At 40.0% G+C, this 21,631-nt stretch overlaps 1 protein-coding gene across 2 annotated transcripts in view; it reads right to left on the bottom strand.

Moving 5' to 3' along the window:
- The window catches only part of VAV3 (vav guanine nucleotide exchange factor 3), a 221,197-nt gene that overhangs the window by 163,035 nt on the left and 36,531 nt on the right, over nucleotides 1-21,631 (bottom strand). For both annotated transcript variants that reach the window (XM_054980021.1, XM_054980022.1), the window contains exon 2: nucleotides 13,929-14,045. In XM_054980021.1, coding sequence (XP_054835996.1) covers nucleotides 13,929-14,045 — 117 coding nt within the window. The remainder of the gene's footprint in view (nucleotides 1-13,928; nucleotides 14,046-21,631) is intronic.

The raw sequence follows: 21,631 nt of genomic DNA, 5'->3' as shown, positions 1-21,631 counted from the left end.
GCCTGAGCTCATCAGAGCTTGGAAACTAAGCAGAGTTGGCCATGGTTAGTACTTGGATGGGAGACCACCAGAGCTTTTTTTCTGGGAAAAGAGGTGGTGGAACTCAGTGGGTTGCCCTTGGAGCGCTGAGCGGCGCAGAGGGCAATCTAAACTCCCCTCTGTCTGGAGATCAGGGGGCGGGGCCACCAGCCATGTGACCATTTTCCGTTCCACCACGTTCCTGCTGAAAAAAAGCCCTGGAGACCATTAAAGAAGACTGGGGCTCCTGCATGGAGGAAGGCAACGGCAAACTGCCCCTGCTTGTCTCTTGCCTAGAACACCCCAGTAATGGAGGCCAGCATGAGTCAGTCGAGACTTGATGACCATGTTCTTCAATTATCATGACACTTTTTTGGACTCTGGAAAAAGCTACCACAGAACTAGCTTTTGGTTTCCAACAACCCACAAACAACTAGATAACCTACAGCTCATGCAACATTCTCTCTCAATCCTGCGTAGGATAGCTCAAACAACTACCATCTTGGCTATTCATAAACAGGGAGATGATTTTTCCTCAGTCCTTTGAACGTTGAGAGTGAGACCCATTCAAGCCTGTTCATTGGGTTACTTTTCATTTATTCAAACAATCAGCAAAGTTTCACACATACACATTTTCATATATTCAGCTGAGAATTCTAATTTCCCTCCTCCCTCAACATCCCTATCAACACAGCACACTACAGAGCAGCCAGTTATATAAATAGGGAGAGAGCTAGTCACCAGTTATAAACACCTTTTATAAAACAAAGTCTTACTATTTGATGTTAATGTGCAGCAGTTAACCCCATGCTGGAGCTACTCAGTTTATAAATGTACATCCTCAGAAGCAAACTACATTAAGACTTATTTATAGAACATAACATCCCATTTGGAGTCTTTTTTTTTTAGTTTTGAATTCTATTTAAGAGGGGAAAAACACCAAACAGTAAACCGTAAAGACAGTAAACAATTCGCAAAATAGCATAAGTAAAATATATAGCAGTATACAAAGACTATAGAAATAGAATATATAACAGCATATTGTACTACAAACTATTTCTCCTCTCCATCCCATTACTTATATACACTCAACATTTTATATTCAAAATTTCAAAGAAGGCACTGTGAGAGGAAACTCATCATAAACAGAGGCCTATAACGTGATGTTGTAGGAAAAGTCTGATTGTACTTTTATCACATATTAATTTTTATTTTCTGTCCATTTTATTTTTCCATAAACTGTTAAGACAACTGGTTTATCTCAATTGGTTATATTCATTTATTACAGTTCCATGGTGTGTGCATGTGTGCGCGTGCGCTTGTTATTTACTATCAACTTGCGTCCAACTTATGGCAACCCAAATGAAAGACCTCCAAAATGTCCTATCATTGACCAGCTCAGATCTTGCAAACTGGAGGATGTGGCTTCTTTTATTGAGTCAAGTCATCTCATTTTGAGTCTTCCTCTTTTCCTCCTGCCTTCAACTTTTCCTAGCATTATTGATTCTTGTCTTCTCATGATGTCACCAAAGTAAGACAGCGTCAGTTTTGGCATTTTAGCTTCAAAAGAGATAATGCCTTGATCTGATCTAGAACCCACGTATTCATCTTTTTGGCCATTTATGGTATCTGCAAAACTCTCCTCCACATTTCAAATAAATCAATTTCTGTCAGCTTTTTTCACTGTCCATCCAACTATTTTTATAGTTCCAATTAAGCAGCCATGTTGGTCTGCAGCAGACCAGCAAGATTCTAGTCCAGTATTGCCTTGAAGACTAATAAGATTTTCAGGATATAAGCTTTAGCTCACTTCATCAGATACTTATTTGTATAATTCCATACTTATTCTTTCATGTCATTTCTTGGTAAAACAGCACATCACAGGAGAGTTATGCACACAGACATATCCATTGTTAAGAGTGGTTTTTTGCAATGTATGCTTCAGGAACAAAGTTTTATAGAAACATTTAGATTCTAAGAGCAAGAAAGACTGGTCTTTTTAAGGGTTTCAGAGACATTTGTACCCTATATATCCTTGAAAATATGCACTCTTATCAAATGTCAGCCTGTTTTGAATTTATAATCATAATTAGAAAAAAGAAAGTCTTCTTGATTGAAAGGGTCTATGGCCCCTTTAAAGAGGTAGAGCTCATACGCTTTATATGCAGAAGGTCTCACGGTTCAGTCCTCAGTTTCTCAGATAAACAAGCATGGTCAAGCTCCATGACCTTCTGAGCCGCCACACAGGGAAGTTTTTGTGAATTAGACAGAGAACAGATTTTCTCTTTACAAGCCAATGACATTGTCATCCTAAGCAGAGTCACGCCTATCTAAGCTCATTGACAAGAATGGACTTTTGCCCCATCTTTGGGCTCTTGCCATCTCAAGTGTACTAATGAGAATGTTTGTTTCTTTGATTCCCTTATATACCTGCCATATATAAGGAAAAATATAAACGGGATTAGTCTTCTGCTGTTTGGAAGTTCCATTATTGCAAATGAGTCTAGATACATAGTAACAAAGCTTGTTAGTAACCTGATTTGGCTGCATAGAGCATGTGTGATTTTCATGGATGACAGAACAAAATCACAGAGTGTACCCCAAAACAGAGGGGGAGGGAACAATCTACTTCTCAGTCTCTACAAATGGCAATTGAACCTGACATTCTAACTACAGACAGACATTTAAGAAGAGCTGAATTAATGGATGAGTTAAAAATACTTAACCTAGCTATCTTGCCTAGATTTTCAAGAGAAAGAAACATCAAGGTCAGGAAATCATTCAGACTTCTGATATAAATTGAATGCACTCGCAGCAGAATGAGCTCCGCACAGAGTTCACTCAACAGGCTAATTTATGATGTTAAAAACAGATTAAAGGGCGAGGGAAGTGCTTCTCAAGCCAGAGCCAGTAACTGATTGAACTGTGATCTTCAGGCTATTGGAAGCCACATAGTTCGGCCCCCTAACACACAATCTGCCAGGTATGCATGTGACTAAGACAAATCAATTTGATGCCCTCGGGGATGGAGGAAGGGGTATTCCAACATATTCTTTTCTACAGAGCTCAAAACAAAGATTTGCTATCGTGTGGCAGAAATGAATAATTTTACAAGGTTAGTCACACGGACCAAATACATAAGCCTCACTCTAGTGCAGTTAGGCTTGCCATCCCCCCACCCCCACCCCCAATGCTGCTTCCCCCCCCCCCCCGGGCCCATGCTCCTGGCTGGTGGGAGGGAGGCACTGGGGGGAGAAGTGTATGCACATGCTCCTGTGTTCCCCCATTGGGTCAGCAGAGTTGCAGGGCACGCTGAAGCCAAGCTCACTAAAAATCACCCATTTGAAGGTGATTTTTACTGAGTTTCCTGGGGGGAAAGTGTAGATGACTGGGGAAGGCAATGGCAAACCATCCCATAACAAAAAGTCTGCCAAGAAAACGTCGTGATGCGATGTCCCCCCACGGGTCAGTAATGACTTGGTGCTTGCACCTTTTTTTACTTTACTGAGCTCAGCTTCAGCATGCCTCAGGACTCCTTGTTGCACCAGAAAATTACATCATTTTCTGTTGCAATGGGTAGAGCGCAGGAGCACATGCATGCTTGTCCCCCCTTCAGTGCCTTTCCTCTCCAGTAACCACAGGAATTTTTATCAGAACCTGTGTTTTTGGGCAGTAGCTGAAGGATATATCTTTGCAGTGGCCAGAGAAGGAAGACCTTAGGGTTTGCCGCTGATTGGCAACCAGTAGCCTCAGAGACCTGCAAGGTAGCTTTTTGAACAACTGTTTCTTCTTTAAAAATCAGCACTGCTTGTTTACGCACCTGCTTCTTTCCCATGCTAACCCAAACATTTGTAAACAGAAGGAACAAAATCAGCCACAAGACTTTAATACTCTCTTCCTCACAAGAAAATCATGTAAAACACCTTCCAGCTTCTTGGAGAAGCAGCAGTGCAAAACAGTACCAGTTGTGTTTCAATGTCTATAAGAGAATGTGAGAGCGTGTTTACAGAACAAAATAGAACTATGGAATTTTCTGAACACAAACTTGGCATCCATCCAGTACTCTATCACCTGCTACTCAGCTAGATCAGTGTGTCCTGCTGCAATACAGCCAGGATTTCCTTAAACACTGACGTAGTAGTTAAAGTGACTGCATACTAGTTGACCCTTCCTTATGTGCCTCCATTCTTTGTGCTGGAGTTTGCTGTAGGCCTTTTGTCTGAGAGGATACCACTACCCGGAAACACACTAAGAAGCACACTGTCCTGTTTCCAGCTATTAGATGCCTGTTTATTTCCAATATAGTCACTATGTTCCAACAGTGAACGCTTAGACTTTTTGACATGCTCTGCACATCTATCAGAAAGGTTGCCATGACAAAATGTTCAAGTCTAGACTGGCTTTTCTGCCTTCTTCTCTAAGCTTTGGTTAAACCACCAACATAATGAGATCCTCGTCAGAAAGATGATCTTTGATCAAAAGCTCAATGTCTTACCAAAACAGAGAAAAGCAAAAAAAAAAAAAAAGACTGATGGTGCAGTGGGAAAGTAAGTAGTTTATAAATAATATGACAACCCCAGTCAAGGAGTTTACACCACAAAGCAGCTACTGAATAACGCACAGAGAAGTAAGGCAACTTCTAGTGAAATGTGAGATTCATTGCATTGGGGACATGGATTTAGTTTGCTCTGGCTCACAACAATGCAAAGGGGCACAAGACATTGGTGGGACTAGAGGGTCTTAGTCAATCAGGGATTGGCAGCAGGACGCTATTTGCTTACCTGCACCCTCTCCCCACCAGGCATTCTGCAAATGAGATGAGAGAGGAGTCTCAGGTCATCTCCTGCTTTTGTTCGTGCTATGGCTTAGTGTTGGTGGGCAGTGGGATTGGTTTGGGTGTGTGGTTGTGTGAGATGAGTGTGTGAACTGGGTTGCTGGCATAATTGCATATGTTGTTGGACTTGTTGCCTTAAAGCCCTAGGATAAATCCCTTGTGTGTAGGAAATGGCAGGTTTCATGACGATCTGCACCACATTTGCCACTATAAGTAGTCACTCCAGCCACTATACGGCTTTTCTGAAGCTTTCCTGGGAATGCTTATACCCTGACTTGTTTTTAAAATCTGCTTTGCAGTAGGCTGTTTCCTCATGCATACTCTTTATTCCATTTTTGGTGTTCCACCCTCTTCCCCCGCTCTTCTGCCCCCCGTCAGTCCACTGCACTGTGATTGGCTACCCTTTTCTAGCCAGCCACTCCCTCTCCCCTCCTTTCCATCCTCCTCTCCTTTCCATTCTTTCCCCCACTCCTCTTTCCTTTAAAAAAAAAGTCCAGTGCAGGACTGATAAATCACTGGTTTGAAAGCACCGAACCATGATGGTGGGGTTTGGGCAGTTTAAATGGCCCTGCCGCTTGCAAGCAGCAGGTCCCTTTAAACTATCAGCTGGTAGATGGCAAGGGGGGGGTTCCCCCTGCCACCTGCCAGCTGATAGTTTAAAGGGACTTGCCGCTTGCAAGCCACAGGAAAAGTTTATATGGCCATTTCCCTGGGGAAATGGCCATTTAAACTGCCCCTTTACGACCCAAACGTAGCAGTAGACCAGTTTGTGGAAGTTCATGGAAACGAGCTTCCACGAACCACTGGTTCGTGAACCACAAACGGCCTGGTTCGTGCATTTTTGGGGGTCGTAATTCGATTCGTGCCCATCTCCAGTTATGTCCTCAGTGCACAAGAGGCTTGTGACTTAGTTGCTTAAGTCAACACCTAAGCTATGTATTCAAAGATTCTAGCACATGACAACACTACTGAAGGAAAATAAAGCAAATTCCAGGTAAAGGTAATACTCCTGAATAGATAAGACGCTTTTAGTCCCTTGTAACGTAATCACAAGTGAACTGCTGAACGGATGGGGTTTTTTCCTGTGCTGCAGAAAACATTCACAAAATGCATCTCTCCATTTTGCTCAGGCTTTAACAAAAGTGAAAACCACTAGTAAAGTTTCAAGTTCAATCACCCCCTGAAATATGCCAAATGCTAACAAACAAGGAAAAAGTAAAACAGTTGAGCTAGCAAAAAGCAAGTGCCTACAACAGGATCCCAAATAAACACATTGCCTTGGCAGCATTTTGAGTGTGAAGGAGTTTTTCTGCAAGATCAACAAGCTTACAGAACAGATTACAAATCTTTCTGGACAGCAAGCAGCTCTAACTAATGTTATGCAAAATTTTAAAACATTTCAAAAAAACTTTCTAGCTTATATAACTAGTCCAGAATAGTCATCTCAAAATGAACCACTATCTTAATCTGTTGGAGCATCATTTTTAAAAACACACATCTGTAGAACTAAAATTGAAAAGCAAAAAGATCTCACTGCTGCTTTTATCTGGAAAATTTTACTGGTATCTTTATAGTTAATTCTCTTATATGAACCTGCCAGTTGATTAAGATAAGTGGCCCTGTTCTATAAGCCCACGCTTTCAGAGGCAACGTAGGTGGGCACTGGAAACAGCCTTTTCAGTAGAGCCTCCAAGCTCTGAAACTCCACCCACACAAGCTTGTGAAGATGTTTTTATTCTCGCAAGCTTTTCAGAACCTTTCCCTTGTGGAACCTTCTCTGTTGTCTTGCTTTTACTTTATACGGTTTTAGAAAGCAACCTCTGATTTTATGGTGGCTTTTTCAGAGTTTTAAGATATTCCCATTTTTTCATCTGATGCTATTTTAAATTGCTTTTATTTGCAATTTTATTCTGTTTTTGCTACTGTACTTTTTACCAGTATTCTTATGTATTCTGCATAGTAAGCCACCTCACATACAAAGATGCAGGGCATAAATATTTTAAACAAACAAATAATGACTGTCATGCTGATTCTTTATGCATATCTTGCTTTATACTCCACAAAGCCTATCATCACGGACTGCACTTTCTATTTAAGAGGAGTTACATTTTATTTCCTACACTGTAGTAGATTGCATATCATTACACTCTTAAAAAAACAATATAAATCATGAAGTACAGCCATATTATTATGGGTAGAATAAAACATGGGAAAGAAAAGCACATCTTAAGTAACCTATAAAACTGTGACTTCAAGATAAGTAAAATACAAATTAATGGTGTAGAAGGATAAAGATGCATATCTTATCCCCATCATGATAGGATTTCATAGCCGTCTTGGTAATTAAAGTGAAAAAAATCTATGAGTTATTGTATCTTACCCTTTGATGCAGTTATTTTATACACACACAGAGACACCCAGCCTCTTATAAACCAAGCCAACTGTTCACATTTAACGCTGGAATTCTTAGTAAATACAAATAGGCATCTTTTAAATCATAAATAATACTGGGAAAGGTATTGATTTTGTAAACATCCTCCAAGTCTTGGGTACAAATAATCTATTTTTTAAACTTCCAACGTTTTATGTTGCCATAGTAAATGGGCTTGGATGCAATCTGCTTCTGCCCTTGCTACATCTGTCAGTGGAATTTATTGGTGTAAAGGGACTAGAACACAGGGGACCATATACTGCGATCACTACCACTCACCACCTATGAGTTCTGCCATCACTACTCTATAAAAAGCTGCTAACAGCTCCCTTGAAGTAGACAAGAGGAAGAAAATCAAAGTTAAATCTTTCTTCTCATGTGAGGACAAAAACAGTACAGATGTGTCTCATGTGCCAACCGTCTACCTCATCACTACTTTTAAAAATAGAATTGTAGGCAGTTGAAATTGTTCAGCTGCATTGACAAAATCTGCTAGTTGCTTGCTTTTTAAAAACAATTTTCCATAAACCTGAGAACACCAATTAGATGGGTTTTAAAAGCAAAAAAAGATTTAATGCAAACTAACAAATATCATGGTGCTGTTTCTCAGTCCCTCATGAATGTTACATTACATTCCTGGTGGTTATAAGCACATGCTCATGCCTTTTCCTTTATATCTAACAGTCCCTTTCTTTCTGGGAAATCATTGTCCCCATTTTGCCTTTTCAGGAATTTTTGAGGAAGCACTTTTTTAAAATAAAAATGTGCCAGCTATTAGTGTTTCAAATGATGACTTAGGAGACCCAAAAACAAACCCCCTAACTCAGCCATAACTTTACCAGGTGACCTTGCCATAGTCGCTCACTCTCAGCCTAACTTACTTTGCAGGGTTGTTATGAGGATAAATTGGGGAGGCAGAGCCATGTATGTCATCCCAAGCTCCTTGGAAGAAGGGTGAGATACAAATGTATAGATAGCAGCCAGGTAGCTAACCAGACATATATACTAAAGTATGTGAGCATCCCTCCCACCCCTGCCCCATTGATTCCAGAGAGATAACATAGACTAATGTGTTTGTGTTGCCACTACTGGATAAGAACAAGAAGAATCTGTTCTACTGTGTCATTAAATAGTCCTAAACTTTTAAAGAAGGAAATTGTCTTTTTACTAATTGTCTTTTTACTAATACATCTGTTTCAAAAGCTCGGCTACGGCAGAGTAAATGAATACAACATTTGACTGGTAAGCAGCATTCGGCAGTATCTAATAACAGAACACGGAGTTGCTCAAGCAACGAAAACAGAGACATTAAGAGTACACCGGTGTTCCTGTTTTAACCCTAAAAACATTTCAAGGAAGCTACAAGGCTACCCCCAAAACTTTAGAAGCTGGTCCAGGAAAAATGGCTAAGGACAGAATGGGATGATATTTCCCACAAAATGTATTCCATTATAGTAGCACAAGAGCAAAGCAGGCCAACTTCAAGTAAAACCCAGAAGGATGCAGCATGTTCCATGTTATTTCCAGTGGATTTTTTTGAGCCTTCAGTTTGATGAAATGTAATGTGTATGTAATGGATGAAATCTGGACACGAAACATATAAACAAAGTGGCACAATTAGAAAAGCCCATTTTAGTCACTGTACAATGTGCTGGAGCATTACCAGGAACATCTTGGCATTGCCAAGTTCACAGAACCTAAGCAGTGGCAGCTACTATTAAAGAGAGAAAAAGTTGACAGAATTCCTCTATGCATCTGTGCAGGGGTGTGTTTACATGAGATGTATAAGTGAACCGTTCCACCAGAACTGTAAGAGGGAGATGTTCCACCAGGCCTATGGTTGTGATTAGGGCATGGGCGAATTACCCAGCCGGCCTTCCTGCCATGCCTTTTAGGCTGCCTTGCTTTGCTGGTTCGATCTAGGCAACCTGCTGTGTCTCACCCCACAGTATTTGAGTGCACTGACTGAAAAACACTGCATCTTGGAATGATCTGGTTTTACTTGTTTTGTATTGTACTTGACTATTTTATTTGTATTTATTGTATGTTTCTACGCTTTTATCTCTTATTGCATTATGAATTTGATATAATAATAACACTCGATTTATATACTCCCCTTCAGGACAACTTAATGTCACACTCAGAGTGGTTTACAAAGAATGTTATCCTCACGACAATCACCCTGTAAGGGGGGTGGGGCTGAGAGAGGTCACCCAGCTGACTTCAAGCAGAGGAATGGGGAATCAAACCTGTTTCTTCACATCAGAGTCCTGCCACTCTTAACCACTACACCAAACTGGCTCTGTTGTGATCTGCCCTGCGCTCACCTGTGGAGAGGGCAGATTAAAAGCCTAATACATCAAATCAACTGTGGATGAGAAGGGAGCAGCAGCATTATACCTTCAACAAATAGCCTGTGGGCTTGTAAAGAAAGGGTTATTGGGAGCACTGGACAGAACTCTGTGTGCAGGGAAAGATGGTCATCCATTCCAGAAAGATCTCCAAACTTCAGCAACTTGAAGAATCATAATGAGGAGCATATATGGCAGTATGGAATGGAAGAAGGCAGCTGGCTCTGGAAGCATCTGGGACAGAATATGAGAGGAAGGGTAAGGATATGGATGCAATGAGTACGAGGATAAGCAGCAGGGAGTTTTCAGGGTAGTGATCCTTAGCCATACAACCTTAGTGTTATAAAGGCATGCAATTAATTTCACCTCTGCTGCTGCTAAAATTAAATTACACACAGGCACATACAATATTGGTATAAAATATAATTTATTTTAAAAGTTGAAAGTGTCACATTTGTTGTGCTGTATTCTTATTTTGCTGCCTTTGGAAACAGCTTAACAGTATGCTCATAACATGCTAATAATAAGGAGACGGGATCTAGGAGTGAAAATAAGTAATCCAGGGAATACATCTGACCAGGAAAATGCCTGGTCAAATGTATGAGCAGATACTACTTTATATTCTTTAGGTTAACTAAAGCTCAAAATTATTAATCATGACAATTGTGCCAATTACAGTTTAAGAAGCACCTCTACGCAGATTCAAGTGATGGGATACTAAGGGCATTCCTATATGGCAGTTTTTAACATATTGTCTCCAGAGAATTATGGGAATTGAAGCACTACAGGTTAGCAATCTGGTATAAGCAACATGAGATATGAATTGATGGTTTGGATTGTAATACAGTCCTAAAATATTGTTGGAGGGCACTCGATGAAGCAGTTTACTGAAGCTGAACTGATTTAAGTGTGGCAAGCATCTGAATGGGAGAAGCCTCTTTGGAGCCCCATAGATGCCATTTTGAACTCAATGATGAAATAAAAGTAGAGCTTAATGAACAAAAGAGGTAAAGACTTTGCTTTGAATCTCAACATGCTATATCCTTCAAGTGTTGCCAGCCTCCCCTTTTCATTTACACACTCCTCACTCCCAGCCTGAATGTGTGTGGTGTATGTGAAACACTGTGAGTGAGCCTCAGTCCCTGTGAGGCTTGCACAGAGCAGGGGGATCACTTGCCATGTTTTGCACGTCAGTATGGGCCTGGCCTGGCCTCTGTGATTCTGCAGCACCACAACTGTGATCTAGCAGCAGCAACTACTGTCAAGAAAGAACACCTTTTGCATGAGCAACTGAGGAGGGTGCATTGTGCAAACTCGCAATTAAACCACTGGAGCGGGAGAGAAAGGTGCCTCACCCCACATTTACATGATATGCAGCCACTGACCATTAATGTAATCTGAAAGTCAAGATCTTTAAGTGCTTGGTAGCCAGTGAGAATCTCTGGTGCAAATCTTCCCATTGTTTCAAGATCCTCAGCAATATATGACTTTGCGTCAGGCCTCGTATTTTGTAACTGTATTATGATTCAATCATTAAACTTCCCATCTTACTACCCCATCCCAGATAATACTCTCAAGTCTATATTTTTTTCCTGGTAAGTGGCCCAAATCCCAAGTTATCCTTTTAGTCTCTTTGCAAGTATATCTAGCCTGGCACTAGATCCAGCAAACTGAGTCTCCTCTGGGCTTCCCACGGACTGCATGGGGCTCCCAGCATACTGGATCCTTCTTTCTTCCTCCTGATTTCTACACAGAATAGAAAAGATATATCGTTTGCTCCCCATTTTAATCTACCCTTCTTTTTGAACACACACTGTACCACACAAATAGCCGGCATTTTGCTTCTCTCTGCTGGAAAGGACCTCCAATCTTGAGGATCAGACACTCGCTTCTCTATTCTGTTCCCCATTTTTCCATACTTACAACTCCTGGCTTAACATATTTCCTGCTAGGGTGTGCATAACAAAAAATCCAGGCCATCCAGATCCATGTTTTAGGGATAAAACAAAATTCAGGATCCTTGGAATCCAGATCAGATTGTCTGATCTTGACTAGAGAATTCCAAATTGAATGGCCATTGTTCCCTGTGAGGAATGGGGGGGGGGCATTTTGAAACAATCTTCTCAAAATTTGCAAGCAATCTACTCCTGACTGCCTCCCACCCCTGCCAAATTTCAGGAAGATTGGACTCTGGGGTCCAATTCTATGGACCCCTGAACAAGCTGCCTCCAGCCACTCTCCATTGTTTCCTATGGACAAAACATTTCCAAGCCTTTTAAATGCTCCCCCCCCCCTTGAGATTCTCTGGTTCAACATAAGTTCATTGCAAGTTTATTGTTGTCAAACCAGAGAATCTCATAGAGAATGACTTTACTGAAGTGGGTGAGGCTTGCCAAGCCATGGAGTCTAAAAGGCGGCTGGCAGCTGCTTGGAGGGGCTTTTTTAGAGCCCAGGTAGAAGGAAGGAGCAGAATGGGATGGTAATCCACTCTGCCTGCTGCCTTCTCCCCTGCTCCACCAGCCTCGCACCACTCTCCTGCTGCAGAGTGGAATTTGGCTCCATTCACACTGCTGCCCTCTCACTGCCTTGCCACTCTGCCTCTGCAGTAGCTGCCTGCAGCTGGATAATCTAGCCCAGTGAGTCTAGGTGCCCAGATCCAGTCAGGGATTCGCCCTGGGGAACTGGCATAGCTGGATTATGCTGAACTGGAATAGCTCTGGTTGCTATTTTCTGGGTGTTGTTAGGAAATGTGCTGTTTTGCTTGTGTTTTGATTTAGTATTTGCTAGTATTTACATAGGCTAAGTTCCTTACACACATACTATTGTACCAAATCTCTCAAACTCCATATTTCTCTTTAAGACTTTTTAAATCTGTTTCTGTTGTCCTTTCCCTTCTTTGTTAGCTCATTTGATGAGAGGACTTAAGCGTATAGGCTTATAAACACATGTCAACAATTTAAAACAATGTGCTACATTACATAGCAGCCGGCAAAAAAAGGTTCAAGGCAATAAATTACACAATCATCACAAAATCGTCACCTTCACGAGATATAAGACCATAAATAATAGTTAAAAATACAGATATATATGGGTCAAATTGATTGATAACTTTTGATGATAGTTATATAGATGTATAATCAAAGTAGAATAAAAATAATAATATAATTAAATATAACTAAAGCAGAATGAAGATAAGATATGCAGAAAAAGTAACATATAGAGTATAAGTTAAATTGGTTGACTTATATGAATGTATGGTTTATATGATTTATGGTTTACAGAAATATTTGAAATTATGAAAAAATGGGACAAATTGTTTGTCTAACATGGAAGAAGGGACTTAAAGATAGGGTACAGAGTATTAAAAATAGTTAAAGAATTATTGCTTAGAATAAAGGGAAAGTATATGTTTGTTAGATAGATGAATTTAAAATGAGTAAGGGAAAAGGGACAAAGGGTTGGAAAACTGTTGGAAGTCTACAAAAAGGGGGGGGAAGGGAGGGGGTTAGAAATTGGGAAATGGGGGAATTGATTGTAATGTGAAATTAAATGATTCTAATCCAATAAAAATTTTATTAAAAAAAATAATAGTTAAAAATACAATATTCCCTATCAGCATAAGATATACATAAAATAAATATAACTTATAAAAAGATACAAAATACATAAAACAAGAAGATAGGGAATAATAAGATACAGACTTCTAGAATTCCAGAACCTCAGTTTAAATTTAAATGTAATAGAAATCTGAAAGCCCTGTGATAGATCTTATACGTTACTGTTGCCCTCCTCACAGCTACCTCATTAGGTAAAAAATCCCTGTTTCCATTCCCTGCGCAAACAAGCAAGCTAATTCCCCATATCAGTATGAACACACAGACTAATCCCACTATTCCACTACAGTAAGTAATCTTTTAGTGATTACTTACTATAAATGTGATCCATTGGAGGGAAGGGGCCTTGGCTTAGTTGGAAGTGCATCTGCTTGGTATACAGAAGGGCCCAGATTTAATCCCCTGCATATCCAGTTTAAAGATCAGGTAGTAAGTGATGTGAAAGACCTGCACCTAAGACTTGGGAGAGCTGCTCACAGTCTTGAGTAAGCAATGGCTACAACAAAGCAATTTGTTATAAAGCTGCTTCATCTGTTCAAGTTCCCTATTATGGTATAACAATCTGATAGCCTTCTTGTGGTGACATTTCCTTACGACAACTGTATATATTTTCAAAGAATCCATTATACATCAATTTTGAAAACACAGACAATTATGTGAAGAGAAAAAAATGTAAATACCTTTCCAAAATCACGGACATCAAACAAGTCAAATGCTTCAAAAAGTTCACTCTTCTTCATGCCAAATGTTTCATAACAGGCTGTAAGGAACGTTCTTATATTCTTCAAACAAAGAAACTAAAGAGAAGATAAATAAATACCTTTTAATGCACATTCAAGTTATCTGTGAGTACATATGGTTATCTCTAAAAAGATATTGTGTCAAACAGGTATACTACCATTTTATGAAAACACACATCCTTTATTAGAAGCCCAAAATGGAATCTAAACTGCTTTGGCTCATGCAACAGTTTGCACTGCTGTAATGGAATATCAGATTTCTTTTCTAAGCTGCGTTTGAAACCTACCTCCATTTTAAAAATAAGTTTGATGAGGCATAGGAGGGCTCCTGTTGGAAAAAGACATGCCTCAGCGGCCCCCTCGGACACACAGAACTAATTTCACTTCTCCTAGAATCCTGACCATTGTTCTTCGTGGCAGCCCCAAGCATGGCCAATGACTGCCATACCAACTACCAATGCAATAAGGAGAGCTCTGAAAAGTGGTCCAGTGGTTTCCAGCTCTTAATTATTCAGAAGTAAATTCAAGATCCCAACAACTTCATGTTCTTTAAACATATTAATGTGCTATCTGAGGCAGGCCAGCTCACCCTGCCCAATGATAAAGTAAACTCAAATGGATAGTATCCATTTATTATATAAAATAACATCTGAGAGACAAGATGGCTTTGAGAAAGAAATAACTTCTGAGCTCTGCAAGTATTATAAGCTTTATGAGACACACTTCAGAAATTGATTGCCACAGCAGAATTCATTACAGTGTATGAAAACAAGCATTTTGTGAACATTCAGCAAGTTAATTATAACTCTAATTAAACAGATTCTGTAAATGCATGCACTATACTTAAAGATTAAAACCACTACAAATGCATATTACATCTGCAGAATGGACAGTAATTATACCTTTGAGGATTATGCAATTGTAGCTTTACAGTAAATTATGCTGAAAAGAAAACTAGTTTACTACATTAATTTGTAAAATTAGCATTATAGGACTGTTTCTCCTCCGAACTGAATCGAAGAAATCTGATTTGTTTTGGGCAAAGCTACTAGTGAAAGTAAATTATACTTCAACAGCTAAAGGAATTACCAATACCTCACAAAGCACTGTGCAGTGTTTCTCAGATTCTAAATAGCATTATCCATGTTAGCCTCTGAGTAGATTGCTTATCAGTCATACTGGCACAAATACCATTGATCAAAATAGCTTTTCCAGATGCACTCGAATACTTCTTAAACATCCCAATTTCTCTCACTTTTGGAAGATTGTGGTTTCTAAGTCTTAAAAGGGAATTCTCTCCAGTGCAGCAACTGTAAAAAATTTTCAGAGATTGCTGCTCAAAGTTATGACCTAGCTTGTTTTAATAGCACTGGCTTTTTTTAATGCCTTGTTTGAATGGCTTGTTTTAATTGTAACCTGCCTTAATCAAGTTTATTTACTTTTAAATAAATAAAACAATGAAATAAAATTTCAAAATACTAATGAATTATAACTTTTAATGTTGGGTAAGATGTGTGTAAGAGTGCATGAGAATGTATGTGAGAGAATAACAACTCACTGAACAATTATTCTGGGGGGTTTAACTTGGAACAAGGTAAGATTCAAAATATTTTTACGAGATAGAGATAGCAGTGTAACCACACAACTCTTTTTTGCTGCTCACATAGTCTTTGAATGTTTATATTCCTAGCCCTATTGAATTGTTATTTGGATGTCTTAGGTTCTATAATTACATTTTCACCCTCTTTCTTTACTCTGTAAATAAGATAAATAACATTAAATAACATTTTTAAAAAGTCAAATGTCAGCTTTAAAGACGATTGGGCTAAACAGGCTGCAGGCCAGATTTTCCTGTTTGGAGATGCCTGTTATAAGACAGGTGGCCATCAAAAGAAACTTTGCTATGCTGCTAGGGGTGTCCTGGAACATTGCAAAGCTTAACTTTGGCAACAAATGACACCACAATGCAATGAAAAGTAAGCTTCCACCTACACGGTAGAGCATTCTCAACTTTCTGGAATCTTTGATATTGACAGCAATCAAATAATATGTGATCAACTGACAAGCATGTTAACTCATCAGAAGAGATCTGACTTCCCCACCACCCTTTCACACTGTGTTGTCATTGTACCACAAATTACTCATATAGCTATGTATGAGCAGAACAGATAATAAACATTTGTGTGGGCATATCCGCAAGGCTACCCTATGCTTGGCACCAGACTTTTACTCACACAATTCTGTTTTGAGTGAGGACTTGCTTAAGCTCTCATAGTAAATTAACTGGTTGGTAATAGGTAATTAGAGGTTAGTAGCAGGGCTTTTTTCTGGGAAAAGAGGTGGTGGAACTCAGTCGGTTGCCCTCAGAGAAAATGGTCACATGGCTGGTGCCCCTGCCCCCTGATCTCCAGACAGAGGGGAGTTTAGATTGCCCTCCGTGCTGAGGAGTGGAGGGCAATCTAAACTCCCCTCTGTCTGGAGATCAGGGGGCGGGGGCAGCAGCCATGTGACCATTTTCAAGAGGTTCCGGAACTCGGTTCCACCACGTTCCACCTGAAAATAAGCCCTGGTTAGTAGAGTAAATTTATCCACTGTCTGTAATATCCAGGGTTCCGGAGACTGTGCAACACAACGTTCTATTTCTATTACAATTGCTGTCAGGAGCATGAAACCCACCATTTGTCACCATTTGTCAATCCTACCTCCACTGGAAAAGGGAACACATCTAGAGTTACAATGCATGAAAGTAATTTCTTTAAAGTAACAAGCCTCTTGACAATTGGATGAAATCACCCATTAGCTGAAAGCACACTTATCGTGTTTGGTTTCAGATTTAACAGCTCAATAACCATCCATTTCATCTTTCAAATGGATTAAAAGGTTTGTCTCTTAACAGTTAACCTAACCCAATTAACCCTGACCAGATTTGCTATTAAGGCTTCTTTTAAAACAATAACAACACTAAGATAGCTATTGACCCTTATTTTTTAGAATCATAAAGAAATCCTTTACAAATTAAAAATTAAAAAGCTGTTTTTAAGCTTTGACCCATATTCCCATAGAGACTTTACATTGCGGGACCATCTCAATGCTAAAGTAGGACAAAGCACAATTATTTGGAATGCCTTAGCTAAATATGGGCTTACAATAGTGATACTCAGTGGCTACATATGGCTCTTCTGAGAACTGTTCATCAATGACTAACGTTGTTTCCCCATATTTCAATGGCATGGCCATTGAAATATGGGTATGGTCAATAGGTAGTTCTCACCTTAACTCCACAAATAAATAGGAGAAACAACCCAACCAAAAAAAAGATAAACCTCACAGCAAAAGCCATTTAGCCATACAGAGTTCATGGGGCATACGGTCTTGTTAAAGATATTACAGAAAATATTATAGAAAAGCACTAGCATTTTCTATCTGATATTTCTTGGTGTAAATCTAAGCCTCTATTTACTTTTAAGCATTCTACTAATTTAAAGGACATATTAATACATAGTAAGGTTAAGATGTTAGTTTCAGTGCAGACTTCTACATTGGAGATACAACTTCCTAAAGGTAATTTTCCATGTGGCAATTGCCTTAATTGTATGAAGATTAATAAGTTTCAGGATTTCTGCAAAGTGAAAAGCTTCTTTATGAAAAGCTTCCTTTGTGAATTGTCACTCCATAGTTCATGCTGTCAAATGTCTATGTAACCTAATGTATGAGCCTGATGCAATTATAGGTATAGTGGCCGTTAAAACAATAATACTAGAACATAAGAACTGCATTAAACTGTGCAGACTCCAGGGTCCTCTTGTGAAACATTTCCTGGCCATGAAATGTTTGGATAAAGCATTAAGATTCTGGACAGTGGAAAAGGTAGTGGCATCTACCTTTCAGTTCAATTGGCCTCTACAAAAAAGGGAATAGTTTTGAATCTTCACCTTCAAGCCTTGAGGCTTGAATGAGGAAATAGTTTGACAGTTTGTTTTGTATGCCTAAACGGCTTTTGCTGTGGAGTTTACTTTAAGAATTACTTAGAGGAAGAATTTAAACAGTATCTTCAGGTGTGAACTATCCGGTTTAGAATTGACTGAATATATTTATCTAGTTGTTTGTTTAATACTATTTTGTATTAGCTTAAGGGGACACTCACGCTTGGGTACTAATGTTGCTAGTTAGACCAGGTGAGATTGGTTGTGTGTGCATGTGTAACTGCATAGTAGTTTATTTTAAGTTGTGATTTTATTCATTTTAGTTTTAGTGAATCCAAATAAATGTACTAATTAAGCCTGGTACTTTGTTATATGGAGTTCATAATATATTCCAACTGTGTGTGTATAAATATACATTTAAATTTATGGGGCTTTTGTTTTAATGTCTTTTCATTTATTTTTCCAGAATTTAGTTTAATTATCTCATGGGTTCTTAGAATGTATTAGGTTTTCCTTGGAATGAGTGAGATACCTTTATGCTAATAATGCATAACCCACCTTAAAACAGCTGCTGCTGGAGAGACCGGGGAACAAGTAAATTGTGAACCTCCATGAGGGGTGTGTGTCCCTTATGCCAAGAGTGGAAGTTAAGGGGCTGTGCTGTTTTCACCCCTCTCTACACTCTCAACACTCTCATCCCAGTACTTATGCAACTGCCAGAAGAAAACAAGCTGGATGCACAGAAGAGAGTAAAAACGTCACTACCCGGCTACCCAAGAAAAGCACGAGCTGGGAATCTCACTCTGTCACCTGTCAACAGGCAGGGGAGAGAGCAAGAATGGAGGCATAAAATCATAAAATCATAGAAAAACATCTTAATTCAAAGTCAGAATAAAACATTCAAATATAAAATATCCCAGTAAGATAAACAAAGTATAAAATAGATATGGACACGAATCGAAATATGAAGAAAATTTTGTCACAAAATGGGCTGTTTTGTGGGGTCACGGTTATCATGAAATTATCATGAAATTCATGACTTTTGGGGCTGTTTTGTTAGCTTTGTGAACAATTTGTAATTTCAGACAGGCTGGAGCCGATCCATTGATTCCCTTGGCAAAAATGGGCCCAGACCTTTTGTTGCCATTGGAAACCCTAATCATAGCCCACTTACCCTTGATTGGCAGCTCTCCCAGCCATCTGGAGAGCTTCCATTCTGCTCTATGCAGCCAGGAGCTGGGGGTCAAACTCCTAGGCAACTAAGGAGGTGGGCCTTCTGTAGCCATGGGCACACCAATCTCACCCCTCCAATCCTTGTTAGGCAGGTCTGTTGGCCAACCACAGACCTCCTGTTCTTGGGATGAATGGTGCGGTTTTGGAGAAGCATCCAGTTCGTCCTCCACATCCCAAACTCTTGGGACTGTCCCTGCCTGCCATCCACCCCTCACTCCATCTTCCCGGCCCAGCTCCACACCATGGCTGGTCCTTCATCCTCCTCTGATCCAGCAACTCCTGGTCCCTGTTTCAGTCATGCACTCTGGCAGCACTTCCCTTCCCACCCTTCCCGTTGACCTTCCCAATCAACGTATTGAAAACTGGGAGGGTGGGTGGAGGACAGCCAGCTGAAGTCTCCCTGCAAGTTTGGCATCTCCAGGTATGAAGGGGGCCGTTGAAATGCCCCGGGTTCTACTGAATCACAAAACTAATGAATCGTTTCAGCAAATGTGTCAATTTCATGAAATTTCATGATTCGTGATTGGTGGATCACAATGAAACTTGAAACTCTCATTTTAGTTTTTTTCCATTTCGTCCCCATGTCTAGTATAAAAAACATAACCAGAAAGGATAAATAAGACCTGATAAAATAAAATTTGTCCTAATACTAAAATGTCTAAACTCATGAGTTGATTATATTTAAAAGTCCTTCAACAAGTCAGATAAATATACCCGTTTTCTTTTATACTTAATACAACCCATTCCTTTGACGTTTTAAAAAAAATCACTGTAGTCAAAAATTTTGTCACAGAACGAGTAGTTGCTGGATCAGAATCCCCCCAACCATAAACGACTTCTCACTTACAATCATGAATCGGCCAGCAGAGTCACCAGCACAGGTACCAGGCCCTGCAACAGACCCAGGTGCCAGCTCTGCCCCTATATCTACCCAGGGAATACAATTACAGGACCCAATGGCATCAACTACACTGTCTCTGGCTCTTACAGCTGCTCATCCTCCAATCTGATATATGCCCTCATGTGCCAACAATGTCCTTCTGCTCTGTACATTGGACAAACCAGCCAACCTCTACGCAAAAGAATAAATGGACACAAATCTGACATTAGAAATGGAAACGTCCAGAAACCAGTGGGAGAACACTTCAATCTACCAGGACATTCCACCAAAGACTTAAAGGTCGCTGTAGTTCAACAGAAACCTTTCAAAAACAAAATCCAATGGGAGGCTGCTGAATTGGAATTCATATGCAAATTTGACTCTGTCAAGCTGGGACTGAATAGGGACTATGAATGGTTATCACATTATCACAGGTAACAGATTTCCTTTACAGAGGCGGGGTCTGGGGGAGCCCAGTCGCACCTGGCGTGGGCTTCCGGGGACCACAGTTCTCTTTGTCAGATGCATCTGGTGGGGAGAGCTGTGGTTATCGAAGGCTTATACTACATTGGAATTGGATGGTCTGGTTGTTTTGCTGCTACAAACCAACACGGCAAACTCCTTTGAAGCCTCACACAAGCCAATTAATCTCCATACCAAGAGGAGATGTTTACATTTACTAGCAAAGGAATGTTTTGGTTACATCCCTCTCTCTCCTCCCCTAACTGCATCTTCTCTCTCCTCCCCTTCTCCCCCCTCTTCTTCTATATTTGACCAGTTTCTGGACCAGTTTCTGTACCATGCATCTGACGAAGAGAACTTGATTCTCGAAAGCTTATGCTACAATAAAATTGGTTAGTCTTAAAGGTGCTACTGGACTCTTTTTTATTTTGCCAACAGAGATATCACCCAAGGTTCCACAGGTGGTTGGTATTTCAATACAATCATTTCTAGGGATCTACACAATTTCTTTATATTCCTCCCTCTACTTAGAATTGAGATGTGCACTCAATGAGCTACAAGTGTGGCTCAAAGGGGAATGCAGAAGCAGGGGTGCAAGCATAAGCACCACAGTGGAGTTATGCTCTCAAAGCTAAGAAACAGTCATCTTTGGACCCAAGATTGCAATGTATACACCCACACACAAAAAAATCCTGCAAGCTCAGTGGACCCCAGATAGGTTCCACAAACTTGGTCTCATGGACCACAACAATTGCTGGAGTTGTGCTGAACCAGAAGGGACATTGTTTCATATATTATGAACTTGCCCTGTCATTGCACCATTCTGGCAAGAGGTGGGGAAACTGATTAACTTTGCCCTGGACCCATCGTTTCAGTTCTCGGCTGTCAACCTAATTTTGGGCCATGTGCCTTACATGTGGGAACTGAATTCAATGGGCTGCTGTTATTGCCAAATATCTTATCTTGCAACACTGGAAAGCTGTAACTCTACCACATAAGGAAACCTGCACAGAAGAATGACTGAATCTTATAGGGAAAGAAAAAAATCACATCTAATAGACGGAATGAAGGCCTGAAATACAATAGTGTTTCAGCTGAATTTTTAGAGCTTCAAAAATGTGATATAAAATTTATTTTATTTGCCC

The sequence above is a fragment of the Eublepharis macularius genome, chromosome 5 (assembly GCF_028583425.1).
Source record: "Eublepharis macularius isolate TG4126 chromosome 5, MPM_Emac_v1.0, whole genome shotgun sequence".
NCBI lineage: Eukaryota > Metazoa > Chordata > Lepidosauria > Squamata > Eublepharidae > Eublepharis > Eublepharis macularius.
Note: the sequence above shows the minus strand (reverse complement) of the source record. Positions and strands in the feature narration are given on the sequence as shown.